The sequence below is a fragment of the Malus sylvestris genome, chromosome 12 (assembly GCF_916048215.2).
Source record: "Malus sylvestris chromosome 12, drMalSylv7.2, whole genome shotgun sequence".
Taxonomy (NCBI): Eukaryota; Viridiplantae; Streptophyta; class Magnoliopsida; order Rosales; family Rosaceae; genus Malus; species Malus sylvestris.
This window is the reverse complement of record NC_062271.1, coordinates 27922525-27941698: the sequence shown is the minus strand read 5'-3', so window position 1 is coordinate 27941698 and position 19174 is coordinate 27922525. Positions and strand designations below refer to the sequence as shown.

Below are 19174 nucleotides of genomic sequence, written 5' to 3'. Positions count from 1 at the left end.
ATTATTTTAAAAGCACTTCCAAACAACGAAATTCTACTTTTGTCCATACAAATCGCACGAACTTGTGCTTAAATATTAGGCCATACATTGTTTTCGTCTTGCTTATTAGGTTAGAATCCGGTGTGCGTCATCGACCAAAAAAAATATATATATAATTAAGAAGGGTCAATTATTAAACCAAAACTTGCAATTTTATCTCTGTGACTTGTCACATAAACTGCACAATCTAGCCGTGCACGACAAATTGTTGGTCACAAAATTTAACAAATATTAATCTTCTTCCTAAGAGTATTATTCCTTTATGCCTTATTTTACTAATTACCTTAATTATACGTAATTAAGGATTTTTGATAACCCACTATATATCCCTTTTCGGCATATTCGCAGAGGTAAGCACATAAATTTGAATATTCTTTTTTCTATTGATCCTCCATTGGGATATGCCGTATACGGCATCCAGTACTCTGAGTGCATGAACCCTAATGACATCATAGGTACATTTACCAAAATACCCTCAAGTTATTTTCATGAAAATTGACTTCTATATAGAGAGTTCCTTTAACTAATATTTAGATTTGAGTTCAAATCTCATGGGGGCAGACATCTATTAGAATCGCACCGGTCAAAGCAAACGTAATGAGTTGGTTTGGTTGTGGTTTTGAGCTTTCCAAATTGGTCTAAACCTAATCGTTTTGATCATTTTATATTTATTTTATTTTACATGTCTAGTATTTCACTAGCTAATAACTAAATAAATATGGTGAATTGTAACCGTATTAGTAATTAAACTTGACCAATCCAATTTGAACCGTATCCACTCCTAAAAATAATTGTTGATGAAAAAAGGTAAATTTATAAACTAAATTTAGGTCTAACTTTGATTGCATATGGTCCAGTATCTTAGTGGATAAAGTGTTGAATTTTTATTCATACGCGTCCCGGTTCGAAATTCCTCATTTCCTTAAATTACTGTAATAGTTTCGAAATCTCTCTCCCCCTCCTAATTATAGTAAATTAGAAAGGAAAAGAAAACTATGGAGGAGAGTATAATCTGAATTTTGGTTTCTTAAGTGAAGAATTACAATGAAACAAAAAAAAATTAGAAGGTTACTTTGGACAATGTGGCAAGCAGCCATTGCAACCATCATGAATTACAAATGTCATATCCGTAAATAATAGATCAACTGAAAAACTCCAATTAGTTGGGCTAATTTTTTTATTTCTCATTAGAGAAAATATTAATTCCAACTCTTTATGTGACAACCAAGGTCACCCAAACTGCATGCTACCTACTTCAGCTACTACCACGTGGAATAATAAACGAATTCAAATCGAAGAATGAGCACGTGTCATTCTACTAACCAAACATCATGAAAAACCCCTGGGTTCAAGTTCACCCAAACCAAAAGCCCGCGTTCCTGAATTTCCCGGGAGTTCTGCAAACTATAAAAACCGCTCCATTTGACCATCAAGCTCTTGTTTCTTGATTTATTTCATCTGGTTTTTTCTTAAAAATTCCAAAAGTCTCCATCTTTGGCCTGGGTTTTTCTCAAATTCCGAAAGCAAGAACTGTCGGATGTCGTCGCAGAAGCTCATTGCCAACGGTTCTGTTAAGTCCGATGCAGTGAATATGAACGTGGGGCCTTTCTCGTCCATGCCGATTTTCGACGAGCTGCCGGTCGCCACCATTGTATCAGTTTCGCGGCCCGATACCGGAGATATTAGCCCCATGCTTCTGTCTTACACCATTGAGTTTCAGTACAAACAGGCAAGCACTATCTCTCTGTATAATTTGTTTAGGATGTTTTTTTTCTTCAGTCAGAATTTCAAGTTTTAGAAAAAATAAATAAATATTAGTTTTTGGGATTGAAATTGTTCATCCGCTAAGCATTTTCTTTGGTGTCATATACATAGTTTGGGAGGTGAATTTCGCACTCCCGTTTTTTTCTCTCCGTGCACTTGTTCCGTTTTAATTTTCTAGTTTTTCGGTTGAATAAATTAAAGGAGAATCGAGGGAATGAATACAGGAGAAAACGTGAGTGTGAAAATCACTACGTGTATCCTACTGGTAGTTTTTGGGTACACTTGTTCAGGATTTGGGATAATCTTTTTGCGCACAGATGTCTCATCTGACAATTTACATGCTAAAATATTTGTTTTGTATTCCTCTTTAAACAGTTCAAGTGGCGGTTGCTGAAGAAAGCGTCACAAGTTCTCTACTTGCATTTTGCTTTGAAGAAACGTGCGATAATTGAGGAGTTTCATGAGAAGCAAGAGCAGGTTTGCTAGTCGCATATGATACGTCAATGCAGTTCTTTATTATTTGAAACATTTACGTGTAGAGGATTTTTCTCATATACATTTGGGCTTAATCGTCGTATAATTTTCATGGGAACCTTGCACGAAAGGTTAAAGAATGGCTACATAGCATAGGAATAGTTGACCAGACAGCGGTAGTACAAGACGATGATGAACCAGATGATGGGGCTGTTCCTTTACATCACGACGAAAGTGTTAAAAACAGGTGATATCTGACTTCGTATCCACTTCTCTTCTGTGCTTGGGCACAAGTTAGGCCGTAATAGTAATTATGATTTTCTAAACTTGGTTGTTCTTCAGATATGTTCCATCTCGTGCTGCTTTGCCTATCCTCCGTCCAGCATTAGGACGCCAGCAGTCCATTTCAGACAGAGCAAAGGTGGCAATGCAGAGTTATTTGAACCATTTTATGGGAAACATGAATATAGTAAATTCTCGAGAGGTACGCTCCTTTCTATTAGTGCTGCAATTTGGTGGTACTCATTTTCACGTTTGTTATAAGAAGTGGTTTCAAATTGTAGGTCTGCAAATTCTTGGAGGTCTCGAAGCTCTCCTTTTTACAGGAGTATGGACCAAAGTTGAAAGAAGGTTATGTAATGGTGAAGCATCTACCAAAATGTACCGGGGCTAATTCTGATGTTAAATCTTGCGCGTACTTTTTTCTTGATTGTTGCAGCAACAACTGGCAAAAGGTTTCGTCAATAAACTTCTTTCTTTGCTTGTTTTTTTACAGCAAAATCAAATTATATTTTCCTACAATTTGTCTACTATTTCTTTCTTTCTAGAGAACCACATTTGTTTATCGTGTTGGTTTTATCCAACTGCAGGTGTGGGCAGTTTTAAAGCCCGGGTTCCTGGCCTTATTGGAGGATCCTTTAGATACCAACCTTTTAGACATTATTGTTTTCAATGTATTGCCAGCTTCCAATGGAGATGGATGGTCTCAAATATATTTGGCTAATCAAATAAAGGAGCATAATCCTCTACGTTATACATTTAGGGTGAGCTCTTGTTTTAATATACTTACAACAGCTGCTGTATAATTTTATTCAATTCTGACGACCGACCACATTGGTTTGTTAATTTCAAAAGGTTGCTTGTGGAAATCACAGCTTAAGGTTAAGAGCCACTACCAATGCTAAAGTTAAAGAATGGGTTACCGCGATCAATGATGCTGTTTCAAGGCCTCATGAGGGTTGGTGTCATCCTCATCGGTTTGGTTCCTTTGCTCCTCCAAGGGGTTTGACTGATGACGGAAGTCAAGCCCAATGGTTTGTAGATGGCGAGGCAGCATTTGAAGCTATTGCTTCATCTATCGAAGGTGCAAAATCAGAGGTTTGTTTCTCGCCATGTTTACGCTAATTAAAGTCTATTTCTAGTGATTATGGGACTCAACCATTAAATGTTTGCTTCCAGATATTCATTACTGGCTGGTGGCTTTGCCCTGAACTGTATCTAAGACGTCCTTTTGATAGCAATTCGTCTTCCCGGCTTGATGCATTACTAGAAGAAAAGGCTAAGCAAGGTGTTCAGGTGCAAATAATTTTCTCTCGTTGTTTGTATTTATTATTTGACATCTATTTCTTGATTCTTAACTTCCGGATGATAATCTCCATTGCTAATTTTGTATGCAGATTTACATTCTTCTCTACAAGGAGGTTTCTATTGCTTTAAAGATCAACAGTTCATACAGCAAGAAATTGCTTTCGAACATTCATGAGAATGTGAGAGTATTGCGCCATCCTAACCGTTTTCCCACAGGAATTTATTTATGGTATGCACATAAATCCTTATCTGATATAAAGATTTAATCGAAAGAATTCTCCAAGTTTATTTTTTTAACTTGATTTTGGTTTGCTTTCATGATGATTCTCCATAAATTATTTATGAAAACGACACGTACAGGTCACATCATGAAAAAATTGTCATTGTTGATTACCAGATTTGCTACATTGGAGGATTAGATTTGTGCTTTGGCCGCTATGACACGGTTGAACATAAAGTGGGCGACTGCCCTCCTCATATATGGCCTGGAAAGGACTATTATAACCCAAGGTATCTCTCTCGAAAAATCATCAGTATAGTTTCCTAGACCAAAGGAGATCAAATTTTCATTGTTGCTTCATACGACTCACACATATTCCTCCAGGAAATTTTGTGCTAAAAATATCTAGTATTTTGATATGAGCATTTAGAAAGAAATAGCCGTTTAACTTTGCCTTTTTGTGGTGGGGTAGAGAATCCGAACCAAATTCTTGGGAAGACGCACTTAAAGATGAATTAGAGCGTGAAAAATATCCGCGTATGCCTTGGCATGATGTCCACTGTGCTCTTTGGGGACCGCCCTGTCGTGACATTGCAAGGCACTTTGTTCAGCGCTGGAACCATGCTAAGGTTGATTTTGTGGTACTGCTGGTATTGCTGATGCATTTCTTTTTCAATATAGTAAATTTGCTAACATGATGAACCATTTTCTAGAGAAACAAAGCTCCAAATGAACAGACAATTCCGCTACTTATGCCTCACCACCACATGGTCCTTCCGCATTACATGGGAAGAAGTAGAGAGATGGACATTAAGAAGAAAAACAAAGAAGACAACCAGAATGGGACCAACAGAGAGAATTTTTCCTCACCATCACCGGTGCAAGATATTCCATTGCTTTTGCCTCAAGAAGCGGATGGTTTAGATGCTCCTATTTTAGACCAAAAGTTACGCGCCATGCGCTTGAATCAGAATCTTCTCAACCAGCCAACTGATGGTTTCATAGATGACCTTCATTCTAGGGATCTTAAAAGTGAAGCAAATTTAAACACGGTGACACAGTCTGGCTCAACAACTCCAAATGAATGGTCAGAAAGTTCAGACAATGGCGATCATGCTGTTGCTGCTGATGATTATGGACAAATAGGTCCTCGTACTGCATGCGAAATTCAGGTTAGCAATGCCTCTGGGATACACAAAATTTAAGTTTTAGATTTCATGATTTGCTAGGTATTAATATAGTTCTATCTAATAAATACGTAATGTGTAGGTTGTAAGAAGTGTGAGCCAGTGGTCTGCTGGGTCTAGTCAAACGGAAGAAAGCATACATAGTGCTTATTGTTCTCTCATTGAGAAGGCAGAACATTTTGTGTATATTGAGGTTCCCCACCATCCTCACTTTTCTGTTCAAAGTACCGATTTTCGGTTCTTGCATATACTGATCATTTTGCTATTTTCCATTCTGTTTGCTTCCAGAATCAATTTTTTATATCAGGTCTTTCAGGGGATGACATTATACAGAATCGTGTCCTAGAATCGTTGTACAGTCGTATTGTGCTAGCACACAAAGAACAAAAGTGTTTCAGAGTTATTGTTGTCATACCACTATTACCCGGCTTTCAGGTACCAATTCTTGGTTCATTTTCTTAATATGATAGTGCATGACATTTTTCTGTGAACTTTCGGCGACATTGTTTTACCTTGCTTATAATCACTGGTGCATATATTAGGGTGGTGTGGACGATGGTGGTGCAGCTACTGTTAGAGCTATAATGCATTGGCAGTACCGGACGATTAGCTGGGAAAAACACTCAATACTGCAAAAGCTTAAAGTTAAGCTTGGTACTAATACTAAGACACATGATTACATTTCTTTCTACGGTCTGAGGACATATGGCAGACTTTTCGAAGGTGGCCCTGTGGCCACAAGTCAGGTAATTTTATGCATTACATATCATATATGCTTAAATGCTTTTGTTCTCAATTAATTGCTGAATTCCGCTTGTTGTATGTATTTACCAGGTTTATGTGCACAGCAAAGTGATGATCATAGATGATTGCATTTCCTTCATCGGATCATCTAATATTAATGACAGAAGTCTGCTTGGATCAAGAGACTCTGAGGTAAGTTTGTGTCATTTTTTAAGTAAGAAGTGTTTCAGCATGTCTATTGCACTGCGTTAGATCTTTTATTTGTGAATTCAGCTTAACTCAACTCAATTTCATAAGTAATCTAATGCTGTAGACCAGAAACGCTATCGTGTGCTGCTGATGATTGAGCATAGAAGTTGATTTTTTACTTGACATCTAGAATAATTCTGAAGAAGGTATAGTGTTTCTTAAGTTGTGTAGTACTCCCACTTCCCTAAGAATTTTTTTGCTAAAATGAGCCGTTCATACTTCCGCGATAGCTCTAGTACGCAGGAATAGTTTTCTTTAGCAGTCAGGTTCACTGTTTTCAGTAGCTGTACTTGGATAATTGTTTATTTTTTCTGAAACTCGAACCAAAAGTGATCCTTCCGACAACATTACCTATGAACAATGTCTCATTTGTTGCAGATTGGTGTGGTAATTGAGGATAAAGAGTTTTTCGAATCATCTATGAATGGACAGCCTTGGAAGGCTGGAAAATTTGCGCATAGTCTTAGGTGCTCCTTGTGGTCCGAGCACCTGGGTCTTCTTGCAGGGGAGGTTGGTAACATTGACGAAACATTCACTAAACTCTCTTTAGTTATTCGTGCATGTCTTCTTCAGATAAATATCGACATTGTTTCTTGATCCGGTATAATTTCTTCAGATACATCAAATCAATGATCCTGTATCAGACTCAACATACAAAGATCTGTGGTTAGCAACTGCAAAGGTAATAACTTGCAAGTCTCTAACAAAGGATTATGGCTATTGTTTGGTTGATCAAGTATTTTGCGATTTCTATAACTATGTCGTGTTTCTCTTTTACAGGAAAACTCAACTGTTTACCAAGATGTCTTTTCTTGCATCCCAAGTGATTCTATCCACTCAAGGTACAGTACTACCAAGGTTTATCGTCCCGCAAACAAAATTTATGTACCAACGTTTTGTATTTTCGTTTCTTTGATGTATGAACTCTTAAATCTCTACTTTTTTTTCCCATCAAACTACAGAACTGCTCTCAGGCAATGCAGGGCTCAATGGAAAGAGAAACATGGCCACACGACGATCGATTTGGGAATAGCCCCCGAGAAGCTACTACAGTCTTGTGAAGGTGGAGAGGTGAAAGAAATAGATCCGATGGAAAGGCTGAAGCATGTAAGGGGACATGTTGTTTCCTTCCCTTTAGAGTTTATGCAGCAAGAAGATTTGAGACCAGTCTTCAATGAAAGTCAATTTTACACTTCCCCTCAAGTATTTCGTTGAGCATGTAATTCCATTAGGGCTTGGAGGCACCAAAAATTTGAAATACATGTGTAAATAGTGGGAACAATTTGTTTACTTACAATTTGTGCATAATTACACACAACAATTTAGAGAGATGGTATAAAAAACACCAAATGTATATATGTACATTTCTTTTCTTTATTAGCGAGGGATCTAGATTGTGAGAAAAACTTGTGTAAGACAGTTGAACCACATGTATTGTTGACTGCTCTCACAAAACAAAGTTCTTGTGTTTTGGTGGTTGCATCCAACCCCACTAATCCCACCCCTTTGAGAGAGGAACCACGTGTACTATTGGATTGCCCTCACAAAACAGAGCCCCTGTATTTTGGTGGTCACGTTTAACCCACTAATCTCACCCCTTTGAGAGACGAACCACGTGTATTGTCTGACTACTCTCACAAAGCAGAGCCCCTATATTTTTGGTGGTCGCGTCCAACCCCACTAACCCCACCCATTTGAGAGAGGAACCATGTGTATTGTTTGATTGCTCTCACAAAACAGAGCCCCTGTATTTTGGTGGTTGCATCCAACCCCACTAATCCCACCTCCTTGCGAGAGGAACCACGTCTATAGTCTGATTGCTCTCGCAAAACAGAGCCCCTGTAGGTTGCATTCAAACACACTAATCCCAACCCTATTGCAGTAACCTTTATGAAGTTCTTTTCTAGATTGTTTATGAGAAAGTGCAAACTAAAACTTTTAATAAAACAATTCTAGCCATTCCAAAATCACTTTCAAAATGACCCCAAGTGTCTTATAACATCTTTAACTTACGAGCAAGCATCTGTTAGGGTAAGTAAACGAATAAAATATTATGAATCAAGAATTTTCAATTAGAACATCATCACCGGGATAAAAACTACTCATCTTCCTTCTGGTTGAAAACTCATCATATTTGAAAATAGTGCTGCTAAACTCACCTTAATGTCTTATCTCACCCACATTATAATCTCACCACCACAAAAAGTTAAAATTTTGAAATGCTATTTTCTCATCCCCTATTTTTCCCAAAACAACCTCTAATATATATCTAAATTCTTTTGTAAATTGAAAAATAAATATAAGAGTGCTAATATGCCCAACCGGGCCTCCACTCACCGCGAAGGACTCTTCCCGATTTTTATTCCGGTTAGAATTCCAAAATCTGATCACTCTCCAAATCTTCAGCCGATTGCAACCCTCTTTTCTTCCCTCCCTCCAGATCTCCAACGCAACCCTCTTCCCTCCCACTTCCAAATCCCACGACCAAGCCCCATGCCGCATTCCCAAACTTTTATCCTCATACTGTCATACACCATTTCCAAATTCGCGACAACCCAATCCCACCCCCTCCAAGCCCAATTCCTTCCTCTAGTCTCCCATTTCATTTTTTAAAATTTTTAAAGAATTATGTCATTATTAAAAGGAAATTTTAACGAAAAGTTTTCGGTACTATTCACTTTAACGAAAAACTACATTTTTATACTAAAAAGTCAAAGGAAAACTAATGAAAAGGGTTTGAAAACTTTGAGTTTTAATAATAAGAACAAAATAAAAGGTAAAGTGAATAGTAGCAGGTTTGACTTTTTAGTGTAAAAATGTGGTTTTTCATTAAAGTGAACCGTACCGTGGGCTTTTCGTTAAAACTCCCAAAAGTCAATCCTAGTACTATTCATTTTACCCTTTATTTTGTCCTTATCATTAAAACTCTCAAGCACTTTTCATTAATTTTTCTTTATTATTAAAATGCTTTGAACAACTACTATATATGATTAAACTAAGGGAATAGAAAGAAAAAAAACTAGAAAAATAGAAAATGAAGAAGATGTTTATTTGGAGAAATTGAGATACTTGCAGACAGATGGTGAACAAAGAAAGAGAATTTTTCTTTTTCTTTTTTATTGCTTTGGTCCTTAGATATCCTTTTACAATAAGATAAAATTAGTATTAAAATTATTAAAAAGCGGTGGGGAGAAAAATAGGTGGGGTAGATTTATCAGCACTCTTCGGAAACCAAGCATCAGAACATATGCTAATGCTCATAAATTACATAACATACTACAAACTTTAAATTCAAAGTCCCTCAAGTGCTTTATAATTTTGTGGAACTCTTCTCAGAGAGGTCTGAGTCTACCTTCTTGCATAGTTCCTCAAAGAAGGTGACTGGGTGAGACCATCAGGAGCAACTGTTGTGTTTTGGTTTCCATTCTTCTGTTGCATCCTCCTCCTAGCCATGTAACCTCGAATCCACGGCGTCACGTCCTCGCTGAACTTGATCATGATAAAGAAGATGATCCGGTACACAACAATCATGCTCAAGATCACACTCAGGTCTATCCATTTTGATCTCGCGGTGTTAATCTGGAACACATTTTCCAGGATGTACTCGCCGGGTATCTTGGGAAGATGATCCGGTGTGTCGTTGTCGAACAATAAGCCGCTCAGGTCGTTCTGATATTGTCCCTGAAGGTGAAACATGTTCATAGACATCAGTTGTTTGAAGCACAATTCACTGCAAGTAATTGTCTACCAGTAAATGTTGTGTTTTTACCTGTAAGGCCCAGAAGTGGAAGCTGATGTATGACATAGGATAACGCCAGACGAGTTTTGGGATGTCATTTGGCAGCCTGAAGTACCCGGAGACTAGCATGAAGATACCCTGACATGTGAAGAAAACCATACAATTCATCAAACATTGTCCAAGAATACGAAAAATGATATGTTCCGATTTTGAAAAACTTCGATTGTTACAGACCTGAATTCCAGCCCCTATGATAATGCCCATGAGGAAGTTGGGGACAACGCTGGCTATCGCCATCATCAAGCTCTCAACGACGGTGACACTTGCATAAAGGCACAACACAAAGAAGAGATAATGCTCGAAGCCCGGGTGGAGCCGGACCATGAAGTAACAAACAGTACCGGCAAGAAAGGTAATAAGTATCAGGAATGGCATTGCAGAGAATGTGTTGCTGATCACAAATGCAGTAACGCCGTAGTGGCCATTCAGCCTCTCTCTTTGGAAAACCTGGGTTGGTGGTGAATAATTAGACTACTAAAAATATAAGTAAATATTTAGGGTCTTTTCGCATGGGGCGAACTGGCGAAGGGTCTAAGGAACAAACCTTCATATCCTCTATGAAAGAAGGAAACCCGCCAATTGACATGAACGTGACAAAACCGAAGACGAAAGATGCACATGAACCCCTTGCCTGTCACATAATGAAAGAGGAGAAACTATTAGTGCCTGAATGAACTTGGGACTTCAGATAGATAGTTCCGCTTTGCAAATAATACATACCAGAATCGAACTGTAACCCGTTCCCACATTCAAATAGATGGTTCCGATACAAACTGTGACGACAATGTAAATGACAAGCCTGAGCCAGTAGTATCCAAAGTCCCTTGACATGTTGATAAATGAACGCTTGGTCAATTGGAAGGCCTGCATAAAAAAACTAGCCTGACTTCCTCCAGAATCTAGCACAGTTCCTTTCTGCATCATATGGCAAAAGAAACATCAGTCAGAGTAATCGGATTAATGACCAACTAGTTACAAATCAGGGTGTATCTAAACACTTACAACTTTTGATATCTCCTCAACTTTTTCTCTAGCTGCGTACGAGTATTGAGAAGAACGATAGGAATTAATCAGAACTCTTATAGCTTCAGCAGTGGTCATCTTCTCCAACGGATCATCACTTGCCTCAAACTGATAACAGCAAAACAAAAAAGTTTTGAATTTTGTCAGAAGACCGAAACTATGGCTACAAAGTGTGAACAAAGAGAACAGCAAAAACAAGCTAACAATAACATTTAAAGTAACATAACATAGAGATAGAGAAGAGAAAGTACTATACATACATACCCTGAGTTTCATGGACCCTTTGAGTGTGGCCTTTACTTTGTCGAAGTCGGAGTTTATGCATCTAAGAAAATGATCAGATGGGTTCCTCAAAGCAGGGCAGGGAAAGCCGGATTGTGCAAAGAACTGAAAAAACCGACCAATGTGTCCGTAAGAGCTCTGTTATATTTACATAAAATCAACAAATAGATGTTCATAATGCAAAGACTGAGGCTTCTTGCCTCGTATGCATCCGCCGCCTGACCAAAATAGACAGTTTTGCCACTAGAAAGCAAGTACAGTTGATCAAACAGTTCAAAGACTTCACTACTAGGCTGGTGAATTGAGGCTATAACAGTCCTTCCGTCTCGTGCCAGGGCACGTAATGTCTGAGTCACGAAAAACGCCGAAGCACTGCCACAAAAAACCAAATGATCATTAAGATTTAACTCTATAACATAATAATGAAAGCACTTCAAACCAGTTAAATGAAGGCATACAAACCTATCAAGTCCACTTGTTGGCTCATCAAGGAAGAGAAGTCTAGGCCTCGTCAAGATTTCAAGAGCAATGCTGACTCTTCTCTTCTCTCCCCCACTGATCCCACGCAAATGCCAATTTCCGATAACAGTGTCGGCGCAATCCTGCAGACCCATCTCTATGATTGTACTCTCAATCAGTGCCCTCTTTTCCGACCAAGCCATCTTATCCGGCAGCCTCAGTCTTGCCGAATACGAAATTGTTTCTCGTACCGTTAAAGTTCCAATCAAGTTGTCATCTTGGGTTACATAGGCCTGTTTAAATTTACACCACATATGCAAAAAAACATCATCAATATGTTACATCTAGAAATTTTCCTGGCGCTTGATCAAACATAAAAGTACTAGGGCCTATTTGGGACTGCTTCAGGAAGAACAAAAAACACTTTCGGGCAGACAAATTTTTTTTACTACGTTTGACAAAAAGAAAAAACTTTAAAGTGTTTTTGGGTCATAGAAGCACTTTAGGGTTTAGTGAAGCTCTTTCTGGCTAGGTGTTTTTTCCGGAAAGAACTTGGATTTCTAACAAAAATTTCAAGGTGTTATTAACAAAAGAACTTTTAGCAAAAACGCTTATGAGTAAAAGTGCTTCCTCAATAAACACTCCCAAATAAACCTAAAGCAAACAGCTCAAAATCAAGTAAACGAAAAAGATAATGATCAAATTCCTTAATAAACACACCCAGATGTCCGCTGTTTATCATCACCAACAACACGTATCGACATGTTATGTTATGAATACATTTCCGACAATATCTATATAAAATTAAAGAGAGACAGAGATTGCTACTCACAGCAGTGCCAAAAGAGAGCTTCCGTTTGCGGCCATTGAGAAGTATAGTCCCAGAAAGGAAAGCATTGGCGGCCAACCGACTGGAGAGAGCATCAAGCAAAGTCGATTTTCCAGAACCAGAAGGCCCCATGAGAGCCGTAAAAGTTCCAGGCTCAGCATAACCAGTCAAACCCTCCAAAACCTTCTGCGTCTCGCCGTTGTTCAGAGTCACCATCACCGTCAGATCTTTCCACGTCAGCCTGGCAGACACATCCCCAACAATCTCCAAACCTGGCTTCTCCCTCCACAGAGTCTCACTCAGAGGGCTCAGCCCTCCGGCCACAACCCCGGAGGGCTTGCCTGCTTCTATCTCCATCACTGCTGCGGCCACCGGTGAGCTCCTTGTCTTCTCGTCGTATGCCACGTTAACTAATTTCTCGGTAGCTCGCTCGGCTAGCTCGAACTATAACCGATCAGTCCTTCAAAAAACAGCTCAATCACGATATTGCACACAACCCAGAAGAGATTTATAGTCGTGTTTACGGAAGAAGACGAGGAATCAAAGATGTGAGTGAAGAAATGAGAAATGTGTGAATTTGACTGACAGGTGGTTGCAAAGCATGGAAATTTGAATTCCCATGCAAAACGAGCCCGTTCAAAGTATGAATCTTTTGGTATCACAAACTGCTTAAAAGAAAGGAATTAAATTTATTTTGGTGTGGTTTTCCATTTCTGATTGAGAGAGTTTGAATCTTTGAATTCTGAGAGGTGGTTGTGGGGAGAAGAAGAAGATCCATACAGCTATATTTTTTGTTCTGCAATTAATGGGTTCTGGTGGCATTTTGGTAGGAGCATTTAATACAAGGAACCACTACTACCAGAACCGACCCCCAATATTAACATTTGGCACTCCTCAACATTGTCACACATAACCATCTGTTTTTTGAAACGCTACTACACTTACCATTTAATTGTATCATTCCGCCAATACATGTGGATCTCATATTTATTAGAGAAATGATATAAATAGATCGTAAGTATAGCATTTTTGCTGTTTTTTAATTTTTTGTGTATATTGAATTTAGTTCACCACATGAAAAATTATCGCAAATTGCTATTGTATTTCGATGAGTGTGATTTAATGAAGTTTACCAATCTTTTTTTCTTTTTTTTTCTTCTTTTTTTTGGTATATTGAATTTAGTCCTACTTGGTGTAAGAACTGGCATAATTAGTCTTATTAAAAATTATGTTGTTATTTTAACAGTGTGACGATCATATGATAGTCTTATTAAAATTAAAGTAAATTGTGGTAACGGTCTCTCAATTTTAATCAAATTGGAGCAATGATCCATCAATTAAAAATTCATTATCATTGGTCCCTCAACTCATCAAAATGTGTAGCTATGGTCCTGTTCGTCAACTTCGTTAGAATTTTGTCAAAATAAGTTATGTTGGAAGAACCGTTGCTACAATTAGAGTCAATCAACTCATCAAAACGTGTATATATGGTCTTTTTCGTCAACTTCGTCAGAATTTTGTCAAAATGAGTTATGTTTGAAGGACTATTGCTATAATTGGTTAATATTGATGGATCATTACTCCAATTGGGTTAAAGTTGAGGGACAATTTCTCCGGTTGGATTAAAGTTAAGAGGTCAATGGTAATGAATTTTTAGTTGAATGACCATGACCGCACGTTTTGATGAGTTGAGAGACCAATGTTAATGAATTTTTAGTTAAGAGATTATTACTTCAATTAAGTTAAAGTTAAATGATCATTACTACAATCTTGTCGTTTTAACACGATCATACTGAAAAATTAATAGTAAGTGGCGATATCATACTAGCTAGGGCATGGGCATGGGCGTGCATGTGCGTTAATGTGAAAGCTCCTCAATCAATGACAGTCACAACCGTCCGCCTATAGGTGACGGTGCCTTGGTATTGCTTGGTTTATACATAACGACGAGTCACAAACTGCTTTAATTGTGCATTCCTTCCTTCTTCAACCTTCAACCACCTCAACAGGAAGATAAAGAGAAAGAGCTCCTCTCAATCGTCATGGGCATTGCCGCATAAGACACATATGATCTCATCTCGTCCTACTTTGGCCCTCTTCAATGAGGATTGACATCCGTTCTGAATTTCTGTGTTGGAGTTCCTGGATCGAAATGATCCGGATCACTTAATTTCAATCATATACTCTCTATAACACTATCTCATTGACGCACTTCACAAAAACTCAAAAAATTGAAATGCTATCTCTTCTTCTTCTTTTTTCTTAAATCATCTGAATTTTTGATCCACAGGCTCGAGTGAACCCAAATGCCTTCAATGGGACTCCATCCCATTAATAAATGGATAGAGCTTCGTTGCGGAAAAGATCAGCAGCTACTACTTATGCTCAATCATGGTTGGACAAGTGTCCAAATTTTGATTAAATAATTAAAACTTGGATACGTGTCCAGTCATAATTGAGCATAAGCAGCAGCCAAGTCCAATTCTTAATAAATAAAACAGTTTGGTGGTGGGGGGTCCAATTTCTCAAACTAGTCTGGTAGGCAGAGGTTGTGATAGTCGGGGGATTAATTCCTTTTCTTTCCTATTGGCACCTCACTATTTTGTCTTGTTTGTTTCAATTGACGTACTAATTTTCTTTTTTTTTTTTTGACTTCTAAGTTCTAACTAAACAGCACTTCTGTTCATTTGCAATGTAGCAATTTTGTATCTTTCCGCCGTACCCATCAGCTACCATTTTAGTTTCATAAAGTCGTAGAGATCTAAAACTCTTAAGTTTCATAAAGTATAGAGATTTGAAACTATGTATTTAGGTTTTTTTTTTTCTTTGATCCACTACGCCTTCGGTTCAAATTCTCTCTTTTCAATGTAGAATATTGTTTGTATTAAAAATTAGAAAAAAATTATTTTTATGATCTGTCTTATATTGTTCCACTTAATAGTACAGTCTGATGGTATTCCTCTTCATTTGAAAGTGAGAGGCCTTAGGTTCAAATCTCGTGGATGGCGAATTCGATACCAAATTAGGTTGCCCATTGAATGGCTTAGCCGAACTCCTCCTCCTCTTAGTGTAAAAATATCGATGTACTAATAAAAAAAATGTAAAAAAAAAAAAAAAAAAAACCACCTCCTAATTATGTATATTTTTATAACTTCTCTTAAACGCCTGGTTTATTCTCATACACACTTTCTTCAAGCCCTCAAACCTAAAAGCTTTGTTTAAGGGGCAAGCGGTCATCAAAAATCTATTCTGTTCGGTAAAACTTGCTTATCGCGGATTAGTGCATTTATGCGCCGCAAGCGTCCTTAAGTCAAATACACAAGTTGATCTTTCTGGTTGGAGATATTTTTCAGTGTGAACAGTACACAAGTTGATCTTTCTGGTTGAAGATATTTTTCAGTGTGACCGGTACACGGGATGATACACTACGTGTTATTATACAAATGATGAGATATATGTGTTAAAAAGTTAATAACTTAAAAAATAAAAAATTTCACTATTTATATAATAGTACGTAGTGTACCATCAGTCTTTCTGTCACAAAAAAAAAAAATTCTCATCTGATTTAGGTTGCATTCATTTTGACATGTGAGAAGGGCTAACATCCCTAGTGGATTGGGTTTGGGAATGCTAAGGTTTAAGCTCAAGCATGTCGAAAATAACACTTTCAAATTTCTTCTCCCAGCTCGATAGTGACGGCGCCGATGGTTCTCCACTACCGCTGCCGCCATCATGGGAGTTGGGGTGGGAGTTTGTGAGGGGGCGGACGATAATTTTATTTTTTTATTTTTTTTTGGAAAAAGGAAAAAGAATGAGTTTTTGGTAATAAAAAAAATTAAATAATAAATAAATAATAATAAATAAAAAAGAATGAGTTTAAGTCCAAATAAGTTCGGACTGATTTGGGCAAAACCTATTGAAACCGACGATTCGATTTCATAAAAGCCCAAAACAAAAACACAAAAAAACGAGGTAGGCGGTACGCGGTAGGCCTACTGCTGTTTTGTACAGAGCAGCTACTACCAGTATTCGAATGGTGTTTGAGGAAAGATACAAATTTGCTACATTCCTTCACCTCCTCGTACAGAAAGCTCCCGCCCTTGAAATACCAAAGAACTTTAAGGTCTGTGACTTTCGTATCGGTTTCTTTTCTTAAAGTTTGGATCTTTTTTACTACATTTTGTTTGAATTTGGGTATCTGGGTATGGTTGATTTGTTAATATGTATCATTCTGTAACTTGATTTTGTGCTGATTTGAATTGGGTGAATGGATTGAAGGAGAAAGATGCGATCTTTTATCTGCATTTGGTTTGAATTGCAATTTTTGAGATGGGTTTTCTGCTAAATTGTTCTTGCCGTCATGAATTTATTTTTTCTTTCTGAATATATGCTTTCTGACTTCTGGGAATATTTTGAAGTGTAAATATATGCTTTCTGTTCTTTGTTAAGTGTGATGTAAAAGATTAAAATTAGTGTTAACCCCATCTTTTCTTATTTTTCATATTTTTGCTTCTTTTGATAGGTTGTTAAAACTGTAAAAAGTTCCAAGTTATAGTTCAAAATTTCAAATGGTTGCATTTTGGTACTTTTTAGTAATTAATTGCATGCAGTCGTCATATTTCAGGTGAGATTTGGATGCTTTTTTTGAAGCTAGCGAGTTTAGTTCATGGCATCATCTGAAATAAAATCTGGGGCATTGGTTACACTGCAAGACCTGCACCCATCTTCCTCGTACTTCAAGCAAGGAGCTTCACTACGAGTAACCGGAAGGTAAGACTTCTGCCCTTCCAATTTTTAGTGGTCCTTTTCAATTGCATCGTGTAAATATTGATTGTGTTCCTCTTTTATTTGCTTTCGAATTATCAGTAACGAATTAAATCCCTGAGTTTTAAACTTGGAAGGTTTGAAACTTACAGATTCAATTCTTTGAGTTTGATCTCATAACTCTATTTATAGTGGCTTAATAGGGTACACGTAGTTTATAGCTAACGCGGGTTCTGTTGGTCTTGCGGACGAGGAAAACTTGCCTATCGCGGGATCTACATTCCCATGTTACTATAGCTCTCAATGTACTATGTCACATGATGTAAGCTAGATGAACACGCGGATCTGCACCCCGCTACAGGGAGTTCTTGTCCTTGGGGACAGCCTTTGCATCACAATGGTGACAAGATAGATGGAGATGAGGGGAAGAAAAGAAAGATAAACTAGAGGTGGAGTGTAGATATGATAGTTTCGGCATTTTCGGTGCTGTGACAACATTGCTCGAAACAATTGTGGTTTGATTTAGATTTAGTTAGATGATCGTCAAGATGGTAGTGTCGGAAAGGATGCAGAACTGTCCGAGAAGATATTCTTGAGGCGAATGTGGCATCTCCGGTTGGTGCATTGAGGAGGATGCATATAGTACATTGGTAGCATGATGTGCATGAAGTAGACAATGTGAACCAAGTGCATTTCTTATATTTATTCTTCAATATCATTAAGAAGCTTATGAATATTCATAGGTTACAAGATTATTCTGTAGAGACAGCCATTGCCACAATTGTCGATGGAAGTGAGAGATTAAAAATCAACACTCAGCACCTTCGGGAGCTTAGTTTTCGAGTTGGATCTGTCTACCAGTTCATCGGCGAGCTGCTTATTCAACCGGACAATGAGGTAAGTGGTAAATTACAATTACATTCACTTGATGATTTTTGGTGCCGGTCTTTTTTACGAGTCACAACACATGAATGTGAAAGCAATAAAGCTCAAGTGTTCTTGTTCTTCTTTTTTCTCAGGCAGTATTGCAGGCACGTGTGGGTAGGAATGTCGACGGCATGGATCTCAATCTTTATCATCAGTCTCTTCAATTGTTAAGACAATTTCAGGCCAATCATTTGAAGAACCCAGCAGTTTAGGTATTCCGCAGTAGTTTGAATGAGTATGATACTCATATAGAGGAATCAAGCAGCCTGAGTTTGATACCTATAACATACATTAGTGTGAGTTCGATAACTATGAAAGTCATACTTTAGAACCTAGTAGTTTATAAAGTATAACGCTCAAATTTTCCGGCCGACTATAAGAGTGTGATTCCTATGTGAACTCAATATACACGTCTTTGTTGAGACGAACTTTACCTATACTTGGTATGCCACTGTGCTAATATTCCAAATCAATAATGCACTGTCATTTCGTAAAAATTAGAATACATGGTAGTGTATAATTGGTCTAAAATACCTCCACAATTGCATCCCTAGGTATAAGTAAGTTTCACCTGCCTTAACGAGCATTCTTTTCGTGAGAAATGATTGTCACACACGTCTTTTCTTCTTTTACACCTTCTGTATTTTTTTTATTCTCTTTCAAGTATTCAATTCAAATGCTGTAAATAAACAGCGTCTACAATCGAGATAAGGAGTATGTGGAAATCATCTCTCGCTTTTTCAATTGCAAATTTAATTAAAAGACCAAATCACCCCCAACATCCAACCAATCAAACGATGCAGATAGACATTCTAATGAACTCCGTG

At 37.8% G+C, this 19174-nt stretch overlaps 3 protein-coding genes across 4 annotated transcripts; 2 read left to right on the top strand and 1 right to left on the bottom strand.

Annotated features, from left to right (window-relative positions):
- The first annotated feature begins 1491 nt into the window (after window positions 1-1491).
- Window positions 1492-7641, top strand: LOC126592552 (phospholipase D zeta 1-like). The gene is made up of 20 exons (XM_050258269.1): window positions 1492-1768; window positions 2179-2280; window positions 2409-2524; window positions 2620-2761; window positions 2841-3011; window positions 3147-3320; window positions 3412-3654; window positions 3736-3852; window positions 3954-4093; window positions 4225-4374; window positions 4557-4713; window positions 4798-5256; window positions 5354-5464; window positions 5560-5706; window positions 5814-6017; window positions 6106-6207; window positions 6643-6774; window positions 6881-6946; window positions 7045-7106; window positions 7227-7641. Exons 1-20 carry the CDS (start codon window positions 1577-1579, stop codon window positions 7477-7479), a joined length of 3240 nt encoding a protein of 1079 aa, XP_050114226.1. The 5' UTR covers window positions 1492-1576; the 3' UTR covers window positions 7480-7641.
- Window positions 7642-9347: 1706 nt separating this feature from the next.
- Window positions 9348-13432, bottom strand: LOC126593216 (ABC transporter G family member 11). The gene is made up of 10 exons (XM_050259207.1): window positions 12660-13432; window positions 11831-12120; window positions 11569-11740; window positions 11351-11473; window positions 11066-11194; window positions 10784-10978; window positions 10608-10694; window positions 10238-10510; window positions 10034-10141; window positions 9348-9945 (listed from the first exon to the last, which is right to left on the bottom strand). Exons 1-10 carry the CDS (start codon window positions 13011-13013, stop codon window positions 9613-9615), a joined length of 2064 nt encoding a protein of 687 aa, XP_050115164.1. The 5' UTR covers window positions 13014-13432; the 3' UTR covers window positions 9348-9612.
- A 3154-nt stretch (window positions 13433-16586) lies between these two features.
- On the top strand, window positions 16587-18784 carry LOC126592009 (CST complex subunit TEN1-like). Of its 2 annotated transcripts, none has more exons than XM_050257755.1 (4): window positions 16587-16779; window positions 17267-17426; window positions 18164-18317; window positions 18440-18784. In XM_050257755.1, the coding sequence occupies exons 2-4, from the start codon at window positions 17323-17325 to the stop codon at window positions 18557-18559; spliced, it is 378 nt and encodes a 125-aa protein (XP_050113712.1). In that variant the 5' UTR covers window positions 16587-16779; window positions 17267-17322; the 3' UTR covers window positions 18560-18784. The 2 variants fall into 2 exon arrangements, with proteins under 2 accessions (XP_050113712.1, XP_050113711.1); XM_050257754.1 differs by having other exon boundaries at window positions 16588-16779; window positions 17281-17426.
- Window positions 18785-19174: the final 390 nt, after the last annotated feature.

Bases quoted from the DNA above. Each gene is read 5' to 3' on its own strand.
- LOC126592552 (XM_050258269.1), top strand. From the start codon at position 1,577: ATGTCGTCGCAGAAGCTCATTGCCAACGGTTCTGTTAAGTCCGATGCA. The intron at 5,707-5,813 runs GTACCAATTCTT...TGCATATATTAG, and splicing joins CACTATTACCCGGCTTTCAG to GGTGGTGTGGACGATGGTGG. The intron at 7,107-7,226 runs GTACAGTACTAC...ATCAAACTACAG, and splicing joins AGTGATTCTATCCACTCAAG to AACTGCTCTCAGGCAATGCA.
- LOC126593216 (XM_050259207.1), bottom strand. From the start codon at position 13,013: ATGGAGATAGAAGCAGGCAAGCCCTCCGGGGTTGTGGCCGGAGGGCTG. The intron at 12,121-12,659 runs GTGAGTAGCAAT...AAATTTAAACAG, and splicing joins AGCTCTCTTTTGGCACTGCT to GCCTATGTAACCCAAGATGA. The intron at 11,741-11,830 runs GTTTGTATGCCT...TTTTTGTGGCAG, and splicing joins CCAACAAGTGGACTTGATAG to TGCTTCGGCGTTTTTCGTGA.
- LOC126592009 (XM_050257755.1), top strand. From the start codon at position 17,323: ATGGCATCATCTGAAATAAAATCTGGGGCATTGGTTACACTGCAAGAC. The intron at 17,427-18,163 runs GTAAGACTTCTG...GAATATTCATAG, and splicing joins TCACTACGAGTAACCGGAAG to GTTACAAGATTATTCTGTAG. The intron at 18,318-18,439 runs GTAAGTGGTAAA...CTTTTTTCTCAG, and splicing joins TTATTCAACCGGACAATGAG to GCAGTATTGCAGGCACGTGT.